Source organism: Lissotriton helveticus, chromosome 5_1 (genome assembly GCF_964261635.1).
Source record: "Lissotriton helveticus chromosome 5_1, aLisHel1.1, whole genome shotgun sequence".
NCBI lineage: Eukaryota > Metazoa > Chordata > Amphibia > Caudata > Salamandridae > Lissotriton > Lissotriton helveticus.
The window spans coordinates 1533615511-1533634425 of record NC_136065.1 but is presented as its reverse complement, the minus strand read 5'-3'; the positions used below and the strand labels follow the sequence as shown (position 1 = coordinate 1533634425).

The following is an 18915-nucleotide window of genomic DNA, read 5'->3' as shown; positions in this document are numbered from 1 at the left end:
CCCAATAGGTGCTGTTTTGCAGCGTGAATCTTTCTGGATTCACTATGCTGTTTATTATTCTGCTGTCTAGTGGTTGGGTCCGAAATCGTAGTCTTTTCTTTTTTTTTTTCGTAGCCCAGGTGGGCGTCGACGTCCCACCTTCTGGCGTACTTCCTGTGACGTCGGCACGCTTCCTGCGTAAGCTCCCACCTTTGGGCGCCATCTTCAGATTCTTTTTTCCCCTGTTGGGTCTGGATCGTCAGAGAGGTTCCTGAGTTTTTGGAGAAAAGAAGGAAAAAGCTAAAATCTACCGAAAAAGTTTGGAGAATACATCCAGGAACAAGACTTCCGAGCCAGGACGAGGAAGGAGGAGGAGAACTTCGAATACTTCGACGTCCAACGGAGGATGCGCACACAGAGAGCCCCCTGAGCGCAGGAATGGACAAGACCCTGTTCAAATTCTGCTGCAATTGCCACCACAAGTACGCGCAGAAGGACCAGTACACTGTTGGCAACCTCTGCCTGCTGGTCGACCACGAAAGCAAGGATTGCAACGTCTGCTCCGTCTTCACCCCGAAGACTCTCAGGATTAGAGAGAGACAGAGGATAGCCAACCACAGCATGCAAGGAAAAGGCCAACCTCCGTCGCTTCGGGACTTGGGCCTCTCAAGTGACGAAGAGGACAACATCGCCGAGGAACCAGATGACTTCACGGTCGTAGAGACCGATAAGAAAACTACAAAAGAGGTAGGAGAGACGTCGACCCCTAAAGCCCCGACAGACTCTCGAAAAACAGAGTCTAAGTCCACGAAAGGAGCACCGGCGCCAAAAATTTCGACGGCCGCAGCTGCATCCAGGGACAAACAGCCCAGCGGATACTTCGCAAAGGACTCCCAAGCGGCGAAAACACACGAAAAGCCTAGGTTGTCGAAGCACCCCCCCGAAAAGGAGCACTCGACGCCGAAGGAAAAGGACCCGAAGGCTTCTTCGAAGTCGACGTCTACGTCGAAGAGATCGTCCGAAACACTCGACGCCGAACAGGTCGCCGACATGGAAAGGAAAAAGAGAAGGCTCGAGGCTGAAATGGATAACGTTCTGCAAAGGAAAAGAGAATTCGACAAACTAATGAAGAGGTTCACCATCCCGGCGACGCCGATCGTCGAAGTCGAGGAGGAGTTCGAGGCCGAAGAGCCGCCGAAAACTCCTGAGCCCCATGCTACCAAGTGTCCTGGACAAGAGGAGAGAGGCATTCATAGAACCAGCAAGCTGCAGGTCTGTCACACCCAGGACAGAGAAAAAATACAAACACTCCTCTAAGGATCCTCCCTACATCCAGGGATCCGTCACAGCTGACTCCATCATTGCAGCAACAGTCAGAACAAGCATTTGCAATGCAATAGGTCTCGCATTAGGAAAGTTTGAGCTATTGGTATTGCAAATGACACTTTTTTATTTATGTTTTGTTTTTGAAAATAGACAAATTAATAGCTTTGTCATTTACAATGCCAATAGTTATAACTTTCGCAAATGTGACACCTATAGCATTTGTAATGCAATATGTGTTGTATGAGGGAGGGTGAGTGAGGGAGGGTGAGTGAGGGAGGGTGAGTGAGGGAGGGTGAGTGAGGGAGGGTGAGTGAGGGAGGGAGGGAGAGTGAGGGAGGGAGAGTGAGGGAGGGAGGGAGAGTGAGGGAGGGAGAGTGAGGGAGGGAGAGTGAGGGAGGGAGGGTGGGTGAGGGAGGGTGGGTGAGGAAGGGTCCGAAGTAAATGGTGGCAGCCAGGACATCATAAGACAGAGAGAAACACAAAGGTTAAGATAACAGTGCTCGATGGTGGAAATGAGATTAAAGGAGAAAGGATTAAAAGTTAAGTAGGAAAGGGGCCAGAAAGGAGACACAAAGGAGTGGAGTGTGTGGCGGAAACAGGGAAAAGCAGAAAAGAATGAACTTCCCTGTTAGCAACTTCTATGTAGACAATACAAACGATTAAATGTAGAGATTTGCATATTTGGAGTGAGTACTGTTTCAGTGGTGCATGGAACATATTTCCAAATATTAAATTAACCTCTATCGAAAACTGCTGTAACCTCTACTTGTGGCGCTGTTTGATCCACTTACGATAAGGACGGTGACAAAAAAACAGCCGGCTCAAGCAACAAGCATTTACAATGCAATGGTTTTGTCTTTGTTAAAGTTAGAGCCATTGGCATTGCTCTTGACATTTTTTTTATTTATTTAACATATATAAATGGCATTTTCATTTACAATATCAGGGCAGGGCACAGGGAAGGGAGACGAAGGAGAGCTGCGGGCTCAGGGAAGGGGGGGCGAGGAGAGACGAAGGAGAGCTGCGGGCTCTTGTTGTAATGCTTGCATGGATGAGTTGGTGGAAGCATGGATGGGTGTATGGATAGATGCATATATACAGCCAATCTCTCAACAATTTATGCAATCCACCAACCCATCCAACCAACAACCCATCCATGCATCCACCCATACATCCATGCATCATGCATACATCCATCCATCATGCATCCATCCACCCACTGTGTCCCACTCCGACCCCTCTAAATATAACTCATTTTTTCTGTATATAGAGATGACTGTATTCACTAGTATATGCAGTAGACCTTTCTACTCTAACATTCCTGTGACTCTTGCAGTACATCTATTCATATCCCTTCCATATGTATATAGAAATATAACGAGAATCAACCCACCCCACTTGCTAAATATTAACCCCTTAACTAGATTTCCTAGCAAAAAGCACATGAAACACTATCATGCATTACAAATGGCTGCATAAGACAACAGCCAATATCACATAGCAAAACAGGACAAGTGCACAGAAAAATATAGCTCATGCTTTTAAAGTAAAACAGCCGCTTTATTAGACTGTCAAAGACTGTAGGTCAGTTTACAAAAATTAATCACCACATATGCAAACAAAAAAGGCTCCTGTTAAACCCACGTGTCGTGTGTACAGATGCATTTTTAAACTAGGTTGAGTTAATTTGACAGACAATACACATGTTAGACTTATTAAAATTATAGGCCTTGACTCCACAAACTTCAAGCAACATTTTGTTGCAAAGTGTGCTTCATCACCAGCATGAGTGTGCGTGTAGTCAGGTACTTCTTTGAGTCTACTGGGGGGTGGAGGGGCTCATTTTAAGTCACTTCTTCCAGTGTAGTAATCTTTTACTAGAGTGTGTACCGGTGTTCTAACTGGATGATCTGATCCTTGCAAAACTACAATGGCGACATGCAGGGCCCGACGAGCCCCTCTCTCCTGCGCACTTAGACCTCACATGCCTTCTCCTCAGCTTACAGCCTCCTGCATCCACACAGCATCAACCACGCAGAGCACTGCAGCGGCCACCCAGGCACTAGGAGACGCCTTCCATGAGGTTGCCATGTCTGCTCTCCGGACCAAGGGGAATCACGGTGCTATCACACACTGTGAGGGGCGTGACAGCTACTGGACTGCATGCTTAGCCCCAGAGGCCTACAGCTACGCGGCCTCTGTTCTCAGCTAAAAGTTGCTAATTAAGCATTGTAGCTGTTGAACTAAAACACTGACACCGAAATGTGCACTAAAAGAGTGTAAAACATTTACTTTAAAAAGTTAGCCTAAACACACAATTTCTGTAACCTTAGTTTGCAAAAAAATTAAACTGCTACAACTGATCGCACGCAAAAGTTAAATTAAATGCCAGAACAAATGCCGGAACAGAAGGAGGACAGACAGGTAACTGTTTAATTTTTTGGGAAAAGTATGTTTAATCTTCAGCGTTTGCTACCTGGCTGGTGTTTTCACTCTCCTCCCTCTGACCCAGCTTTTAATAACCACATAATTGTGTAGCGTTTCCTTTTTTTTTATTCCATTATTGTGCTTACAAAAAATACATGATGCAATGTCCATAACATAACATAACAGCGGCTGTGCGCAAATAAATAAAGTGACATTGAATGCGAGGGTGGAAGGGCGCAACTACAAGCTGACAAGAACAAAGAGAGACGGGTTAAACAAGTACAATAAAAACTCACCGCCGCAGCCCGGCTTGTACAGGAAGCCAGGCAACCTGTGTTGGGACGGGGGCGGGGCCGCAAAAAGACAGGAAGCCGACGGGAGCCTACCCCACGCTCCTGTGCTGAAGCGCTCCTGTGCCCGTCAGCCGGAAGATTGCCGGAAGATTTGCGCGTCAGCTAGCGGGGCTCCCGTGCTCGTGGAGAGCCCCGCCTGCTGCTGAGGATGACCCGCTGCCTGCCGCTGCCTGCCGAAGGAGAGAGGGACACACGAAAAGAACTCGGTGAGTGGGGTGTGAGGGGGGGGGAGGGGACATGTGCACGCGCGCGCGCGAGTGCGGGGGGGGGCGGGCGGGCTGTGTATGTGTGTGTGTGTGTGCGTGCGTGCGTGTATGTGTCTTGGAGTGCGTGTGTGTGACTGTGGGGGAGGGGGGGGTGTGTGAGCGAGTGTCTGTGCCGTGTGCCTGTATGTCTGAAAAAAAACAACAAAATGGCTGGGAGTTACTCTGCGCATGCGCGGGTCAGACGCGCGCTCCCGCGGTGAAAACTGCAAAGGAAACGCTCGTGACACATTGGTGTCCACATTCCCAATAACGGGCAACATTAGTTGTCGAGCAGACACTCTCAATGCTCACGCATTGAGAGTACGTCTGCTCGACCTAAAAAGGGCCAATGTTCCCACAAACTCAGGCCCACCACCTGACAAAGAGAGTAAGAGGATAGACCTCACTGGAAGGAAGATAGAGAGGAATGCAGCAGTACACTTGCGCATTGCCAACTCTAATGCCCTACTCAACAGGCATACGTGCCAGCATTGGGACGAGGTCGGACAAGTGCTCAAACACCTCCCTGAGCAATACCAACAAAGGGCAACACATTTGGTGGAGGAAGGCAAGAATATAGCCAACTCATGCCTAAAATCAGCCCTGGATGCGGCAGACACGTCCAGCAGGCTCATGATGTTCGGGGTCACACAGAGAAGGCATGCCTGGCTGAGAATATCAGGCTTCAAGCCGGAAGTACAAAATAACATCCTGAACACCCCCTTCAATGGTGAAACCCTGTTCGGAGCACCAGTGGATGAGAAACTCACCCAACTCAAAAAGGAAAATTAAACTGCAAGGTCCATCAAGGCCGTGCAATTCAGAGGAATGAGGAGAGGCACGGAGGCCAAATGGAAGAGGGGGAAACCAGCCGGGAACGTCGCATCAGCCATTCCAGCAGGGCTACCAGGGCGATAACCAAGCACAGCAGGGCCAGCAAAAACAAACCTGGCAATACCAACCTCGGGGCCAGTCCTTTCGAGGGAGGGCAAATGGACGAGGGCAAACAAGAAGGGGAGGCCAGCAATCCACTTCGAAGTGACTCCGCACCACCAACCGTACCCACCCACATGACACCTCTAGGGGAGGGGCACAACAAAGTCTGCAAAAAAAGGGTCACACTGACAAAAGATCAACGAACATGCAACACCAGTAGGAGGCAGACTAAAACACTTCTTCCACGAATGGAAGAAAATAACAGACAAATGGATACTGAACATCATACAGTTCGGATACTGCATAGAACTGGAAAGGAAACCACCAAACAGGAAACCAAAAAGAAAAACGCACTCAGCAAAAGAACTAGCGCTACTCACAGAGGAAGCTCAAGAACTCCTCCACAAAGAAGCCATAGAAACAGTACCATTCAAAGAAAGAAACAAGGGAGTGTACTCGAACTACTTCCTCGTACCAAAAGTGGACGAAACACTAAGACCCATCCTGGACCTACGGTTCCTAAACCAATTCATAAGAACACAAAAATTCAAGATGACATCTCTTCAAGAAGTCATTCCTCAGATAAGGGACGGAGACTTTATGTCCACCATAGACCTAAAGGACGCCTACCTACACATTCCCATGAACAGACAGCACAAACATTTACTGAGATTTGCCATCAACAAAGCACACTACCAGTTCACCGCCCTGGTCTTCGGACTTAAATCCGCACCAAGGGTCTTCACCAAGTGCCTCGCTGCCGTGGCAGCGCACCTAAGGAGGGAAGGGATCCATGTATACTCCTAATTCGACGACTGGCTCATAAAAGCAAGTTCCTACAAACAATGCAAGGAGCATGCACAATGGGTCACAAAAACGCTAACGGAACTGGGATTCTCAATTCACTGGGGGAAATCCTCAATGGAACCAGAGCAAGTGAAGATCTTCCTAGGCGTACAGATCAACACCATACAGAGCAAAGTGTTCCCCAGCGACAAGAGAACACTTGCTCTGCTGAAGGTGACACGTCAGTACCAGAAGGGGTGAGCTCTGACAGTGAGGACAGCGAGCAAGATCATGGGGATGATGGCGTCCTGCATACACATAGTCCCCAATATACTTCTACACATTAGACCATTCCAGGAATGGATGCAACAACAATGGTCACAAGCTACAGGGTGTTGGGAAGATCTAGTGGTTGTAACGCACGCAGTGCAAGAGAAGATAGCGTGGTGGAACAAGGAGAACATAACAAAGGGGAAGCCTTTGACACCACAAAACCCAACAGTGACCATCACCACAGACGCATCCCAGAAGGGATGGGGAGCACACATGAACCAACTCAAGGTGCGGGGCCTGTGGAATCCAACAGATGCGATCAGGCACATCAACTACCTGGAACTAAAGACTGTGTTCCTCGCCCTGAAAGCCTTCCAGAAACCACTGTACGGGCAAAGAGTGTTGATACAGACCGACAACACCGCAACGATGTTCTACATCAACAAACAGGGAGGAACACAATCAGTTGCACTATCCAACCTAACACAGGACATATGAAGATGGGCCATCCCACTCAAAATAGACCTCCTAGCTATACACCTACCAGGTAAGGACAACGTGGGATGCCGATGTCTGTGGAGGCAGACTGACAGACATCGGCATCCCACGAGTGGGAGCTCAATGCACAAGAAATACAAAGGTTATTCAAGAAGTGGGGGACCCTGACAATAGACCTATTTGCAACACACCAGAATGCAAAATGCTGATACTTCGCATCCAGCAACCAGGGGAACAATCCCAAGGGAATGCCCTATGGATAAGCTGGTCGAAAACATTTGCCCACACTTTTCCCCTGATACCACTGATGCATAGGGTACTCAGCAAATGCAGAACCAGCAACATGACGCTGATTCTGGTGGCACCACAGTGGGCCAGGCAGTCATGGTTCCCGCAAATAGTGGAGATGGCGCAGGGACCGCCTCACAAATTCGGGAAAAGAAGGGACTTACTCTCCATTCAAAACGGAGAGGTACTCCACCCAGAGCCAGATAGCCTCTGCCTAGTGGCATGGCTCCTGAAGACATAGTTTGCACAACTGAAACTGCCGGAAAACACACTGTGGGTGCTACGATAGGCAAGAAGACCTCCCACACGGAAGTGCTATGTGGCAAAATGGAAAAGATTCACACAATGGTGTATCAAGGAGAAACTGTACAAGAAGATGACAAGGGAATCAACGGTGCTAAAATAGTTAACACACCTACTCAAATCAAACCTAAGTTCCACCTCACTGAGGGTACACCTAGCAGCAATAGAAGCCTACACAAGAGGAGAGACAGGAAAGAGCTTCTTTATTACTCAAGTAGTAAAAAGATTCCTGGAAGGGGCTAAAAGAATAGCGCCACCCAAAAGGATGCCACCACCGGCATCAAACCTTAATTCAGTCCTAACAGAGCTTATGAAGGCGCCTTTCTAACCCATTCATAAGGCATCACTACAAATGCTCACAATGAAGACAGCCTTTCTAGTGGCAACCACCTCGTAAGCAAACTGCAAGCGCTAACACTGCAAGAACCCTACATTCAAATACACAACGATAGGGTGGTCATGAGAACAGATCCACACTTTATGCCAAAGGTGGTGTCAAGGTTTCACATGAACCAGACAATACAAATACCAAGCTTCTTTCAGGAACCATCCACAAGCGCAGAGAGAGCCCTGCACACTCTGGACGCTAGAAGGGCAGTAATGCATTACATGGAAAGAACTAAAGAGCACAGGAAAACAAAGCAGTTCTTTGTGTCCTTCGCAAGCAGTTTCCTGGGTAGACCAGTAACAAAGGGCACCATTGAACGATGGATCGCACAAACAATACAATTCTGCCACAAGCAGGCAGGTCAAGAACTAACAGAGGGGGCACAAGCCCACTCTACTAGGAAAAAAGGAGCAACAGTTGCCTTCCTGGCTAACACACCCATTCAAGACATATGCCTGGCGACAACATGGGCTTCAGTGCACACGTTCACTAAGCACTACTGCGTGGATATACAGATGAACAAGGAAGCACAAGTAGGGCAGAAAGTGCTTCAACATATATTCAACAACCAACGCTCATCTTCCACCCAGCCGCCACAAACATAAAAAACCGCAAAGTTTATGCACAGCATAGTAAATCAAGAAAGATTCACGCCGCAAAACTAATAGTTTCTTACCTGTCGGTGTTGTTTTGCCAGCTTGAAGATCTTTCTGGATTCACTAGTGAACCCACCCACCTCCGCCAGAAAGATGAGGCAGGAGAAGAAGGTGGAAATACAAGGAATAAAATACAAATAGACACTTTAAGGGACAAAGAGAAAATTAATTAACTTTAAGAAAGAACTGGAAAACATGGCCAAGGATTCACGAACAGAACACAAAAACAAGAAAAAAGAATCCGAAGATGGCGCCCAAAGGTGGGAGCTTCCGCAGGAAGCGTGCAGACGTCACAGGAAGTACATCAGGAAGTGGGACGTCGACGCCCACCCGGGCTACAGAAAAGAAAAAAAAGAAAGACAAGACTACGATTCCAGACCCAACCACTAGACCGCGGAATAATGCACAGCATAGTCAATCCAGAAAGATCTTCAAGCTGCAAAACAACACCGACAGGTAAAACTATTAATTTTGGTATCTATTAAAAAGGTGAGGAATCTGCAGCTTAAAGTCTCGATCAGAACAACAAGTTACTTACCATTGGTAACAGTTCCTTTGGTAGAGACTCTGTCTAGCTGCAGATTTCTCACTGACCATCCTGTCCTTCTAGTTCTTTGATTGGGCTCTATTAAATAATATGATCCCAAGTCTAGGAATGTACACACTGGTCTCAACCAATGTGCTATTGGGGCTTGGATCACAGACAGTCTTGAAAGAAATTGACATCAGTGCACGGGAGTGGTACCTATTTAGGCTTTGCATGTCCTTTCCGAAGTTGAACGGCGTCGGTCCAGTGCTACTTAGCGCCATCTACCAGCACGCAAAGATACTGCTGAATAGTTTCTGGATCCAGTCTGACACCTGGGAGTAATAGAAAAGAGAGAAATACGCGACAAGAATCTCTACCAGCAAGAGCATTACCGAAGGTTAAAAAAACTTGGTCTACAGGTAAGTAGCTTGTTTCTTTTTTGTGTTTCTGCTTATGTTAACATGACTATCGAGGCTAGGTCTGTGGGAGTTTGGCAGCCCCCTACAGCTGCCCATTTCTCCTTTTGTACACTTCAGTGGGAGAGCACACCTCACTAGAGAGTGAATGCACTCTGTAGTGAGGGGTTGAACATATTAGAAGTTTTGGTCCTGATGTCTTGTGAAGTGTGCATATTGTCACCCTCAATAGTGCCCATTAGAAACTGACTGAAATTGTAATTGGAAACATTTGAAAGCCTCTACAGATGCTACAGGTGCAAGAAAGGTATTTTGAGGATTTATTACAGGTACGTAACTAGTTCTTACCTTCCTTAAACTGTATTTGATTCCTGTCCATGTGGTGTACATGCAGGGTACTTACTGGTTTGCCTTTTCTAATTTCGTTTATTGCCTTTTTGAGACTTATCTGCTCTTCTGCAACTGTGAATCAGAAAAGTGGTAAGGGTCTGGGTAGAAGTAAAAGAACGTTGACTATACAATATACACAGTATTCTATTCTTACTAGTTGCTCAACGTTGTTGTCCAGTGTACTGTTGTGGGTACATCCAGATAAGTTAAAAAGAGTTTTTTCACCTGTTACTGAGCAGTCCCACCCTTTTAGTTGGAATATATTAACGCATGATGCCTTGCAGATGAAACAGGAGTGAGAGGTTGATAGTTACAGGTAAGATCGTGTCTCTATAAAGCCGTCTCGTTGCAGCTCTGTTTACAGCATTGTCTGTTTATTACAGTCTTCGCAGCTGTGTGCCCAGCAGCCGGTCCAGGCTGAACTTTCGGAGAGATGCGAGAAGCTGCAGTGTCGCCTCTCGTCGCACAGGATTGAAAATGAAGAGGTGAGATTAGCAGCCAGTGTAAAAACTGAACCCTTCTCTTGCAGCCAGTCCCTCCCTTGTGAGTCTCTGAAAGCTGCAGTGGTATACTGAAATAACTTAACCAATGGCGTAGTCCAGGTGAAACCCAAATCTACATCCTTGATTTCTAGAGCTCGTTTCAACTTTCGAACAAAAAATAGCACTTTTTGGACTTTAAAACCTCTTTCAATATAGTGTTTCCCATCGGTGCTAATTGAAATACGTGGGGGAAAACTACTCTGGAACTTAGCAGGAACATTCAAGGGGTCCATTACTTGGCAACAGTAAATCTAGGTTTGATTGTAGACCGATTGTAAAAACAAAATATCGCAGTCCATGCCATTTATTAACCCACAAGGAGAAACGCATGACCCCATCCTTTGCTCCCATTGCTGGTCGGGTGCGTAGAGTAAGCACAGCGCACCTCTAACCTGCCCAACAGCATATAGGAAGTTGTGTATTGGAAACTCAGCTGTATATCAAGTCCACAATGAACCTCTACAGGACAGCCTACTTTTCAACATCCAGACACAATCCTGTACCAGAATTCATACTTCAAATAACAAGAATGAATTTGTGTCCCCCTACCCCCAAAGTCCCGCAGCACAATGTCCCTTCCTCCAGTGGATCATGAATTCAGGTCGCTTACTGGTGTCCATCACTAGCTGTGTGGCTCTAGCTACTGTGGACCACTCCGTCTCCTTAGGAGAGCTCGATAAACAACTGACCACCACCCCAGTGTCTAGGCTGAGCCTGGAAGCATTCACACACAAGTGACTTGGTGAGTGTCTACTGCTGTTTCAATTAGTGGAACCTATAGGTGCATCACACATGCCACTCACGATGACCACAGAAATGGAGCTATGTCAATATCTATGGTATGCAAAGACAAAAAAAATCCATACCACTTTCATATTTAAATACATACATGGTGCAGACACGATCTGGTTTGTGCCAATGAACTGAGTGCCAGTGGGGATTGAAAGATGATATGGGTGAAAGTATCTAATATGAAATGAAAATTGCAATTGTTTCATCGTATCTTCTTCAAGCTGACGTATTGGTCTTGGTCAGTGGAGTGAGACACCATTCTAGGTTTCTAGACCTGTGGCCTATTGTGCATTAATGTTGACATGGGCTCAGGTGTGGATGCGGTCCAGTTGCCATGACCTGTGGATATAAACTGGCAGGATGCTACAGTTATAAGAAGAGCCTCCATGTCTCTCTGCTGTTAGCGCCGGGACGCCTCTTTGCTGAGGCAGCTGTGCGCTTTATAAGTTTAGTTAAGTTTAGTTAACATTACACCGTTGCTACCCCTTACATTATGATGTGTCAATTTGGCTCCACCTAACTGGTTGCTACCTCTCATATATTGTACTTGGTGTAAGCTGACTGCTACCTCTCATATATTGTACATTGTGTAAGCTGCTCCTACGCATTGTTTGTTCCTGGATTGCATCGACTGCTACCTCTTATACTTTTGGCTACTTTCGGCCACTCACTAGTTGTCACTCCTGTGCCCTGTAACCAACGGCTGACAGTTTTATTGTCGTCTCTTCTCCCACACCCAACATTACAGCCATCCTAACATGGATCTCATCGGTAAGCACACGTATAGAATCAACTACCCTTCCACTCTCACCAAAAATGCCGCTAAACACTTTAAACATAACTTCTTGAGGTCGCACCCTGAAACACCCTTTGCTGACACCTACTTCTCACCGGGCAATGGAGCCCTAAACACTGATATCATCTTCCACACCTCACGCACAGCCCAATGGAGAAAAGCGTTTCTAACACTACTCACCGTCTCCACCACCAGGAAAACAGTTCATTGCATAACTCTCTCTATCACACCTTCCCAACTCTTCCCTGGCAGAACCACCATTACTATCTACAATAACGGGATTGTCCTAATTCAATCCACGGACAAGAACCTGGAACTTCTAGACAACCTGTTCCCCAAGTTCAAAGAGCACCTTTCCAAGCTGCGGACATCCACCCAGAACTCCACCAGCACTATCACCCCTGACGTCGCAGCCCCCACCCACAACACTTCTAACATAGCTCAGCGTCGGATCCACACGCACCTCACCTCTACCCCCAGCACCCTAGTCAATAGCCCACCTGCTGTTACCGCCCCACACTCCCCAAGCGCAGTCACCAATCTCTCCCCCTCATACACTAGCCGCCCCTCTAACAATACCCCTTTGACCCCCACTCATACCTCCCCCATCCCTCTCTCCCCTGACACAACAACCCCCACCCACAACACCTCCTACCTAGATCAGCACCAGAACAGCACGCGCAATGACAAATCCCACCCTTTGTTCCCCCCCACTCTCAGTCCCCACGTAAGTACACCCTCCCCCATACATCCTCGATACACCCACATCCTCGATACCCCCACGCCCCCTTCCCACCACGCTACACCCCTCATGAACGCTTCTGAACACACCACCGTCCGGAGTATATCTCCCTCCCCTTCCCTCCCCCCCTCGGCAGATCCATCTCCCTCCCCAGCTCCCTCCCCACGCTCACTCACGACACCCCCACCCTCCCAACCAGTCCCACAGAACATACCGCCTCCCTTACCTTAGCATCCCCCCCTCTCTCCCCTCCCATTCTCAGCCCCCACTACCTTTCTGCCACCCCCACTGTCTTCAGCCTTCACTCACTCTTCAACTCACCGGCACCGTCTCCCACTGACGACACTACCTATGCCTCCCACCCTCCCCCTACTTCACCCACACCCCTCGCCCACAAACTTGCCCCTACTTCACCCACACCCCTCGCCCACAATCCCGCCCACACTCCGAATGCCATCCCACTCATTATCACCGTAGAACCTTCCAACAACGCTAGTATATCCCCCCCTTCGATACCCTGCCCGCTTTCCAGCTCACTACTCAACCATTCACCAATGGCTCTCGCCACCAACGCCATCTCCAACCCTCCTCCTGACCTGACTTTATCCACCCTCCAACAAGTCAAAGGGGATCTCCTACAAGTCAAAAAAGATCTCCGCGCAATCAAAGACCTTCTCTTCTCACAGCCCAGTCTACCTCCCACCATCCCACTACCCTACAAACGACGCACCCTCCCTACATACCCTCGCCTCCAACGACCCCCACGCTGGCCGACTATCCCCGTTCGCAATAACTCCCACCGCCCCCGCCGTGTCCTCAACTCACTGACTGCGACCTATGCTCTCTCCTACGCTCTTATGGCCCAGGTCCGGAAAAACACATATCCAACCTGCACATCCCCATACCCACAATTCTCTCAAACCCTCTGAGGCTCCCAACCCATAGCAACAGAGGTTCCATCCCTAACAACCTCAGAAAAGTCCCCCTCTCTTTAGAAGGCTCGACCACCCTTTTCACTCCCAAACTCAAATGCATCCTACTCAATTGCAGATCGGCCCAGAAACACTCCTCCGACATCGCTGATCTCGTCTCAGCAATGGATCTGGACCTTGGCATCCTGACTGAAACGTGGCTTACTGAAGCCTCTACCCCGATAATGGACATATTAGTCCCCCCCCCCCAATTATCACATCATTAGACTGGACAGGTCTGGCAAGACGGGCGGGGGAATTGCATGCATTTTTAGGAGCAACCTCTCCGTTACTAAAGTCACCTCCCCCTCCCCTACTTCCTGTGAACTCCTCTGCCTCGATATCACCAGCGAGGGCAAACAAGTTTGTGCTTTACATCTCATCTATCACCCGCCTGGTGACAACCTCATATTCACCCAACAACTCATGGACACGATCACATCCAATGCCGGTCGGCAGATCACCCAAGTCTACCTGGGTGACTTTAACCTCCACTGGAATGATCAGAAGACACAGCGGTGAATAGTCTCAAAACTTTCCTTGATGCGCTTGACCTCACCCAAATATGCGATAGACCAACACACGACAAAGGCTCGATACTCGATCTCATCATCGCCAAAGAGGACTCTACCCAACTGGAGGCGATCCAACCCTGCGACTGGTCAGATCACCACATTATCACCTTCTTTATCAATGAAAAAGTTAAACCTAACCCGGCTCAACCCACCAAATCCAAAACCTGGAAAAGGGACATGAAGAATCTTAACCCCACTACCCTGCCTCCCCACATCGGCAGTCTCCTCCTTCCCCCTTCAGGTGCCTCGGATGTTCAATCACTGACCGACCACTACCTTGACTCTATGAATTCAATAGTCAATGAAGTCGCTCCATTGCAACTGAAGAAAGTCTCCACCAAAATTTCTAACCCCTGGTATGACGGCAGACTCAATGACGATAGGCATACTATGCGAATGGCAGAACGTACCTGGAGATCTGACCCCTCACCACTGCATCTAAAAACGCTTAAAAACAAGAGAAATGCCTACTTTAGGAAAATAAAGCGCACAAAGTCGGACTTCTTTAGCCGCCAGCTGGACCAAGCAAAAAACAGGCCAAGAAAACTGTTCGAACTAATCAAGACTCAAACAAAGACACAACCCTTACAATCAAACAGCGCAACAAGCGACACTCCACACTGTGAAGCCTTCTCTGCCTTCTTTAAGCTTAAGACCGACAGCATAAGAAATGACCTCATCATGGATGTAAACCGATTCCCCAACCACACTAGAATGTCTAACATTCAACCTAAAAACAAGGCATCCTGGCTGTACTTCGACACCTACTCGGAAGAAGCAATACACAAACTGCTCTGCACCTTGAAGCCCTCTAATCATCTCACAGACCCCCTACCTGCTAATGCAGTAAAAGACTTCATCCCCTTGCTCCTCCCTCTTTGGACCAAAATCATCAACAGCTCCCTTCAACAAGGTCTCATTCCAGACTCCCTCAAGGTGGGGCAAGTCACGCCTATACTCAAGAAACCCACAGCTGACCAGTCAGACCTGAATAATTACCGGCCTATCACCAATAGCCCCACCCTGGCCAAACTGCTGGAGAAATGTGTCCAACTCCAACTAACAAAACACATTGACCAATTTGACCTCCTCAACCCTCACCAATCAGGCTTCCGAGCGAAACATAGCACGGAAACAGATATGATATGGTGCTGGACACCGGGCAAACAGCGGCACTCCTGTTGTTAGATCTGAGTGCCGCTTTTGATACGGTGTCCCACGAAATCCTGTTGCGGCGGTTAGAGGAAGCTGGGGTTAGGGGGCTGGCACTAGGCTGGTTCCGCTCCTTCCTTTCCAATAGATCTTTTCAGGTTGCGATACCACCCGGTAAATCCACCTCTCACCCACTCACTTTGGGGGTCCCACAGGGATCATCTCTGAGCCCCACTCTCTTCAATCTTTATGTGAGGCCGCTGGCTGCGGTAGTCAAACGCTGGGGCATGACAATGGTGTCCTATGCGGATGATACGCAGCTGGCGGTCACACTAAGTGGGGACTCAGCCATGGACGCCCTCAACTTCTGTGAGGGGCTACGTTCGGTGGCCAATTGGATGAACCAGAATTGTCTCCAATTGAACACAAAGAAGACAGAGGTGATGGTGTTTGGGAAACAACCTGGATGCTGGAATGACAACTGGTGGCCCCCCGAGTTAGGAATGATCCCCTCTCCTGCTATGGAGTTAAAAAACCTCGGGGTCTGGCTGGATCCTTCACTTAGCTTCACTTGCCAGACTAAGAGGGTGGCTGCCTCTTGTTTTGGCATTATTAGGGGCATCAGGCCGGTGCGCAAATTCTTCGATGCCCCCACTAGACAGCTTGTGGTCCAGGCCTCGGTACTATCCAGGATAGATTATGCCAGTGCTCTGCTAGCAGGCACGAACAAGGCTGAACTTCTGCGGCTACAACGAGTGCAGAATGCCACCGCAAGAGCGATATTTGGGCTGCCCAAACGTTGCTCAGTGTCCAGAGCATTGCAAACACTCCATTGGTTGCCTGTTGCTCGGCGGATTGAGTTTAAGGTGCTTTGCCTGGCCTTTAAAATTTTGAAAGGCATGGCTCCACCTATTCTCATGAACCTTCTGACCCCATATGTCCCCTCTCGCTCTTTGAGATCGATGGGCCAGAATTTGGCTGTTGCTCCTCGCTTTTTGCTGAGCAGGATTGGAGGCCGCTCCTTCCGAGTAGTAGCCGCTAAGCTTTGGAACGCTCTCCCTAATGATATCCGTGCTTTGGAAGATTTAACCAGGTTCAGACGTGTCATCAAAACTTTTCTTTTTAATAAAACTAACTGACTCTGCCGCATTTTGTGATGTTGTGTTTACCTTTCTTGGCGCCAGGACGCCCCTCTGCTGGGGCAGCTGTGCGCGGTATAAAAACCATTAACATAACATAACATAACAATTGATGACGCCCTCCAAATCCTTGATCGCAATGAGTCCTGCCTCCTCATCCTTCTTGACCTCTCTTCAGCATTTGACACGGTCAAACATGAGAACTTACTGGAGCTGCTAAGCACTAGAATGGGTCTATCGGGAACTGTTCTCAAATGGTTTTCTTCCTTCCTCCATAACCGGTCTCAGAAGTTCAAGATCGACAATGTGCTATCTACATCGGTGCCTGCAGATCTTGGTGTTCCACAAGGATCCTCCCTCTCCCCCACACTGTTCAACCTCGTCATGGAACCGCTCGCCACCTTGCTCCAAGCATCCAATGTTCAATTCCATATGTACGCCGATGACACACAACTTTACCTAAAGCTACAATCCCCGGAAGACATCAAACTTCTGAATTCCACACTTAGTAACACTCAATCTTGGTTGGCTGATAATCACCTCAAACTAAATGCGCTGAAAACTGAGTTCCTACTCATCTCACCCCCGGCGAAAATTTCCACCACCCAAACTTGGCTCAATAACCTAACAGCATTCAATGTCCAACCTACCATCGTGGACTCGGCGAAATCCCTAGGCATCACACTCGACGCCAAGCTCAACATGCAACAGCACATTAGCAAAGCCACAAAAGGAGCTAATTTCCAAATCAACACACTGAGGAAACTTAAGCCCTTCCTCCCTGCCAAAGACTTCCAAACTGCTGTACAAGCTTTAGTCATCCCTCGCATAGATTACGGAATTGTGGCCCTCAGCGGACTCCCGCTATCCACAACAGCACCCCTAAGGGCCTCCCTGAACGCTGCCGCGAGACTCATTACTGGCTCAAGAAAACATTCGCATATATCCCCAGACTTAAAATCTCTAAAATGGCTGCCTTTTGAAGCCAGAATACAGCTAAAAATTGCAGTTATGACACACTCGGCCGTGCACCACAATGCACCCAACTACATCGCTCAAAAGTTGACTATATCAGGAGGGTCGAGATCCAATAGAAGTACAAAAAACCTACTCCTGAAACCTCGTAGATTCCGGAAAGAGAAAACATACAAGCGCTCCTTCTCAGGAATGGCACCCAGGATCTGGAATGCGCTCCCTCCGGAAATCAGGCTTATCTCCTCTACTGCACTCTTCAAGAAAGAGGTGAAAACAATCCTTCTGGCCAAGATCTCCTGAACTTTATAGGTACTGGATCTGAGATTCTGCATCGCTTTGTATCACTGATCACTTTGCTCTTTGGCACTATACTTCTACTTGATGGTACACTACCCAATATATGATACACTCTGGTTCATTGAATCACCCTCCCGTTGCCCCCACCCAGTGCTTTCTTATCCTAAGAAATTGGTATAAGCCATCCACACATCCAAGGTTTTACCTGAACCCTTCTGTAGTGGGATCAATGACTTGTGCCGTCTTATATTACTTGTTTACCTGTTTGTAAATTGATATGTTTCTGTATATTATTGTTATCCTAGTATGTTATTGATTACTATACTGCTCCCATTATCTTGTTCATTCCTGTTGCCCCTACCCCTGTCTCTGTGAAGCGCTCTGATATCTGTAAGGATCTTGTTCGCGCTATATAAAACTTTGAATAAATAAATAAATAAATAAATAAACAAACATTAACAGTTACTTTGGATTGGGCATGCATGCATTGCCGGTGCTTCCTGGACCGGGGCGGCCTGTCCTCCATAGGCTGTGCCAAACCTGGAGGTCTCCATGGCGCTCCTCTTTTCTGATGCCTTAAAAGAAACATGAGTCACCCCAAAGACACTGGAGGAGCTGCATAGAACACATTGAAGCCCATGACCAGCCATGCACTTGAGACTGCGCAGAGCTGTGTCAACAGTGACAAGCTGCAAGTGAGAAGACCATCTTCGGTGCAGGCTCTTTGTGGTGGGCTTGCTTCTATGCATCACCGAGTGACCTTTTTCTTCTAATAGGGGTGCCTTTTGTCTCTACCTCTTGCCCCTAACCTTCATCTGCGGAGGTGGATTATTTTCCCAATTAACTCCCAAGACCTGAAATATTTTGCGTCCTGCTCAGAGAACCTTTAAATCATCTGGCATTTAATAGGGTCTTAAATCTGAAGTTTCACTAAATAAATTGAGGCTCATGTCATTCCAGTCTGTTTCAGTACTGTCACTCCTCGGTGCTAGGACACCGCCCTTTAGCGCTGTAGAAGTTCACTCCATTCTTTCATTTACCTAGTGTGAGGATGTGCCCAGACTAGCCTTGCAGGTAAGTACCATAGCAGTCCCCTAGCCTTAATCTGAAGATGACCACGGGCCTCTGTGTCCAATACCAC

At 47.9% G+C, this 18915-nt stretch overlaps 1 protein-coding gene across 4 annotated transcripts in view; it reads left to right on the top strand.

Moving 5' to 3' along the window:
• SRGAP2 (SLIT-ROBO Rho GTPase activating protein 2) overlaps positions 1–18915 on the top strand; it is a 532947-nt gene that overhangs the window by 365780 nt on the left and 148252 nt on the right. For all 4 annotated transcript variants that reach the window (XM_078644579.1, XM_078644580.1, XM_078644582.1 and 1 more), the window contains one exon: positions 10177–10278. In XM_078644579.1, the coding sequence (XP_078500705.1) occupies positions 10177–10278 (102 nt within the window). The remainder of the gene's footprint in view (positions 1–10176; positions 10279–18915) is intronic.